This window comes from Mus pahari, chromosome 3 (genome assembly GCF_900095145.1).
Source record: "Mus pahari chromosome 3, PAHARI_EIJ_v1.1, whole genome shotgun sequence".
In the NCBI taxonomy this organism is placed as follows: Eukaryota; Metazoa; Chordata; class Mammalia; order Rodentia; family Muridae; genus Mus; species Mus pahari.
The window spans coordinates 3,608,243-3,613,727 of NC_034592.1; the positions used below are offsets into that span (position 1 = coordinate 3,608,243).

General features: G+C 35.2%; 1 protein-coding gene across 1 annotated transcript in view; it reads left to right on the forward strand.

Annotated features, from left to right (window-relative positions):
• Positions 1–5,485, forward strand: part of Malrd1 (MAM and LDL receptor class A domain containing 1) — a 658,259-nt gene that overhangs the window by 307,411 nt on the left and 345,363 nt on the right. Inside the window, exons 24-25 of the mRNA XM_021195116.1 lie at positions 1,978–2,225; positions 5,016–5,307. Coding sequence (XP_021050775.1) covers positions 1,978–2,225; positions 5,016–5,307 — 540 coding nt within the window. The remainder of the gene's footprint in view (positions 1–1,977; positions 2,226–5,015; positions 5,308–5,485) is intronic.

Consider the following 5,485-nt stretch of genomic DNA (forward strand, 5'->3'; position numbering starts at 1 on the left):
ATATATATATATATATATATATATATATATATATATATATATATATATATAAAAGTTTCTTACAAGTATCCTAAACAATCTATAAGCCATGACCGGTTGATTGTAGCATAATGCATAATTCTGAAACATATTCACTATTATTGTTAGCTCTATGGCCAATTACACAACTTTTAAGAGATGGCTATGTAAGTTTCACAACCCTGAAAATAGTAGAAAAAGTATCTTAAACAATAGAAATCATATTCAGGAGAACATCTTGTATATAGTTTGAAGCTCAATACAACTTCACCTTTAATTTCTGTGACTTACTGCAATAATTAATTCAAGTTATTATACATTTTACTTTTTATATTTCAAGAATAAATAACTTTTATAAACAATTAAAATGATGAATTATAGCTTTTGTTTCAGGAAATAGTTCTGAAATTAAATTCTATTGCATAATAATTGCACTCCTAAATTCTATACTGAGAAACAAAGTTGAAAGAAATTGTTAATTTCACTGACTGAATACATGTTTCAAGGAGTAAAGGACTATAACATTAAAATATTTTCATTAATGGCTTTAAGGCTATTGCTAGATTTGTAGAAGATAAATTTCTGTGAGTGATGGTCACAGCTGTATATAACAAACTAAGCTATTACACTTTAACATTGCTGTGAGCACATTATTGTAGAGTTTTATTACATGATACATTTTATCTATGACTTTGAATTATGCTCTTGTTTGTATTAACTCTTTGAGCCTTTTGTGATACGTGTTTTGTTCATGTTCAATCTCCTTCTCCAACTCCTCCCCAATCATTCCTTTTCCCTCCCCACACCTTCATCCTTTGTTGCTACTGTAGTTCTTAAATTCTTCAATTTGTGATGCTCAAGTATTCTCAGATATGTGATCCTCCCATGGAGAGGTGCCATTACCAAAGGTTATACTCTGAAAGAAAACTGTCTCTTCCTCTTGCCACAGCTGATAGTTGCCAATTGCACCATGGCAATATCTATTCTATGAATTCTATGTCATGCCCCCTTCTTGCTGAGATTTACTCTAGCTTGGCATTGCCTTCATTTTGTTCAGGCTGTAGCAACTGCTACATGTCACATGTACAGCTCGCTGCTGTGTACAAAAGTTAATGTTTCCATGTAATCATCCACCCCTTTAGGATCTTATGTGCTTCTGCTCTGTCTTTCAAAAAGGATCCTTGAGGGAGGAAGGAGGGAGGGGTGAAGTATATTTTCCCTTTTGATCTGAACATTATATTATTTTTTTTATTCGCTGCACCATAGCCAGTTGTATTTGTGTTAATCATCATATACTCCAAATAAAAGCCTCTCAGAGAAGGGTTGAATGTCGTATTGAGCTTTGGGTATGATGCTAATTTACTAGGAGGTCTCTGTTTAGAACTTGTGAATCTTGTGAAAGCAAAACAACTGGAAGAACCAGAGGACATTGAGGACACAGAGAAAACATGGTCCTCTGGATTAACTCAGCAAGGTACATATGAGCTCGTAGAGACTGAATCAGCAAGCAGTGGGCCTACTTTGTTCTTTACCAGGTTCTTTGTTGATACATTATAGCTGTATTTTCACAGTCAGAACCAGTATGCCTGACTTTTTGCCTACTCTTGGGACCGCTTGCTTCCTGTTGTGTTGCCATGTCCAACTTCAATATAATAATATTTTGCTTCGTCTTAATATATCTTATTTTTGTTTTTTTGTCATGTTTGGTTGCTTTTTTCTTAAAAGCCTGTTCTTTTCTAATGAGAGGCAGAAAGGGAGTGGATCCAGAGAGAAGGTGAGGAGTGCAAGAACTGGGAGGAATAGAGTGAGTGAAAACTATAAACAGATTTATTGATTGAGAAAAGAAAGTATTTTAAATAAAAAGAAAATTGAATAAAAAGATTTAGGGCAGAAAAAAAAAAAAACAGTTTAAAAAGGTAGCTTTTCGTTCTTCGCTGTCTGAGTTTGCAATTTTTCCAGGTACCTCTAGAGGGCGCTGTGACTTCGAGTTTGACCTTTGTACCTGGGAGCAAGATCAGGATGAGGACATTGACTGGAACCTGAAAGCTAGCAACATCCCAGCTACAAGCACAGATCCAGCAGTGGACCACACCCTGGGAAACTCCTCTGGTCATTACATCATTCTCAAAAGCTTTTTCCCACAGCAGCCCATGAAAGCAGGCAGAATATCAAGCCCAGTTATAAGCAAGAGAAGCAAAGACTGCAAGGTATAAGGGGCACATTCAGGGATCTTATAAAGAACTACTGCTAAAAGGTCACATACAGAAAACAGGATGCCTGGGACTGGAGTAGACTTGCATTCAAACTCATTCTGCATGACATATTTGAGAGGGAGAATGAATAGGAATGGTTATTAGAACTATTGGAGTAATTCTCTTATGAGTATACTATAAGTTATAGAGTCAAAATGATTGGAAATGCCATGATTAAGTATTCATATATATATATATATATATATATATATATATATATATATATATGCTAATCATATCGGTTAGATGAAAGTTGCGCAATATAAACTCCTATGACCTTCAAAATCATTCTATTTGCTGTACCCATGTGCACAGTAGAGGTAGCAGTAACTCAAGGAGCCGGCTTATGGAGCAACCTCCAGTAGGTAGTCATTGGCACCATCAGCTTAACCACTGGCAAAGGATTCATCAAAGGGGATTTTCTGTCTCCTCCTAAAGTGGCTTCACAGTTGGATACCCCTAGAGCAATCTCTTCTCTCAGCCACAATGGGGTTTTACAGAAGAGGAATTGCAAGAGAGTTTTAGAGAGAGAACTTGACCAGATTCCAACTGGAATGAAAAGTCACACAACAGAGTTACACTTTGGGATGCTACCGAATTGAATTTTAATAAAGCACCCTTTTATGTGGTTTTGCTCTTACAAAGAACTGACGTTTTTTAAAATTAAAAGCGAGACACAGCAGATTTTGTATATGTTACATCTATGTCTATAAATTTAGCTCTATCTGTCCCTAGAAGAAAATTTCAAAATTCTAACTTAGCTTTAGACTATGCATCTAATTAAAGATAAAAGCACAAAATATAAAAAGTTATAGTTTGACTTCCAAGCTTTTCTATTTAGGCATTTCTCCTATGAAACCCTTCAAAATTTTATGTTATAGTAACTAAAAATCTCATCCCCTTGGCCACAAAACTGTAGTTGCCCCTAAACTACCAATGTGAGACTTATTAAGGGATAACTGGAAGTATTAAATTTTTAAGAAAAATAAATAGTTTATTAATATTTATTACATAGATTGAATACAAACAGGCAAGAAAAGTTCACACTGAGAACTGCTGGGCTCTAGAATGGCAAGGATTGGTATGAAGGAAGCAGAAAGAGCACAGAGATTGGTAAAATTATCTGTGGTCTTTCACCTTATGGAATATCTTTAACCACAGAAAATTAAATTGTTTTCTTTCTATATTGATGAAAGATAGGTACAGAGGGAATATAGAAATTTATGGAAAAATATATCTCCAAATAATTTACAATTTATTTTTTTTAAATCTTTAGAAGCCTTAGTATTTTGCATTTGTTAATAATTCCTTCTTGCACCTTGGGGGTACGTTTATGTTTTCATCAGGTAGTTTCCCTGGACACAATGGTAAGGATGTTTGTTTACATATTACCATAGTACAATACATACCTATAGGCATGACTCAAAAATACCTTAAGGTAGAGACATAAAATATATGTGTCATAGCTTTTACATAAATGAGACCAACGAAGTGCAGGACATTGTGGCAATGCAAATGCCTGTGGCTACCTGGTATCCACACAGCAGTGGGCCACAAAGATGGTCCTAAATTTCAAGTATCTATCTTTTGATGCCTCATGATGTTGGCCCAGTTCTTTATATTCATTACTAAAATAAAAAATTCTAGGAAGCTTTTAGTGTCCCAAGAAAACATATAATTCATCTTGGAAAAATTAATCAGTGGAAGACAATTTTATATAGAAAACACTTTATCAGCTGGGAAATTTGAATAATCACATGGCATGGCTCTCCTCATAGTCCAGGCTTTTGTAGTTAACCACTACACACATTAATTAATCATATCTTTCATTCTTTAAGCACATTCATTCCATTTCTCTAGAGCATTATATGCACAATTGTTGGTGTTTCAATAGTGTATTCTTCTTGTATAAAGACTGCCTTCTATAATCCTTTTCTCTCAGGCACCTGGCAAAATAAAAGCTTTCCAAAGCTCTGAATCACTATTGTTTATAACCCATTTTCTTTGGAGAATTTTTGTTGACTGTCTTCTACTGTGTAACAATGCGTGACAATATAGTAAGCCCTGTCTTTGACCTATTGGAATATGAGTCCCTTGAAATCGATTTAAAAATTTTAGAAGCTCCAGCGTCTGTTTGCTGGTGCTTCTTTCCAGCATTCCAAGTAAAACCTGGCAATTGCAACCCTGCAGGGTTTGCTGTGTGGAGACATGTGGATCTTACTGACTAAAAATCCGCTTTGAGTACATAATGTGGTAGAATAGCAAGGGACTCCTTTGTGATTTAACAAAACAAAAAACAAAACAAAAAAAAAACCCCACCCATTTGGGCCATAATAATGTCATTCTTAAGGTGTCATCAGTCCATTCAAAGAGAGAGAGCCCTGATAACCTAATCATTTCATAAAGCTTCTGTCACTAGACTTTGGCATTGGAAGTTAATTGCTAACACTGGAGTTTTAGAGAAAGTATCAAACCAATAACCTTGAGAAATCTTTCTTTAAATACAGAAAAATACACTCTTCATTTTTCTACTGAATTGCTATTCAGTCTTTGCTATACCATCTTCACTGCATATAATTCTAGGCTATCTATTCTACCTTTATTTGGGGCTAACATGCACAAGAATCAATAGAATATACACATTAATTTGCCTTCCAGATCTGTTAATAAAGAAGAGAATATTAAAATATATTTGAAGTGGAAATAATTATACTCATCATGTATAATTTCCTGTTCTCCTTACAGATCATTTTTAATTATCACATGTATGGCAGTGGCATTGGCGGCCTCTTCTTGCTCCAGGTAACAGTCACAAACCACACAAAGGTACTCCTGAATCTCACTAAAGAACAAGGCAATTTCTGGCAGAGGAAAGAATTGTCATTGTCTAGTGATGAAGACTTTCGAGTCAAATTTGAAGGCAGAGTTGGGAAAGGCCTCCGTGGTAGCATCGCACTTGATGACGTCGTACTTACAAAGAGCTGTCTGCCCTCTCACCACTCCACAAGGGAAGAACCAGCCTTTCCCCTTCCAACGGGTAAGTGTTCAGTTGTGTTTGCTTCATGTTTTTATAGGGTGGAAGGCAGAAGGAAAGGAAATGGATGGACATGAAATAAATTTCTAATAATTTATTGCTTCATACTGAAAAAATGTTTTAAAACTAAAATGGATCTTGCAAGCCTTTACTTACAAAAATGTCTCTCAAATTTTCTTTC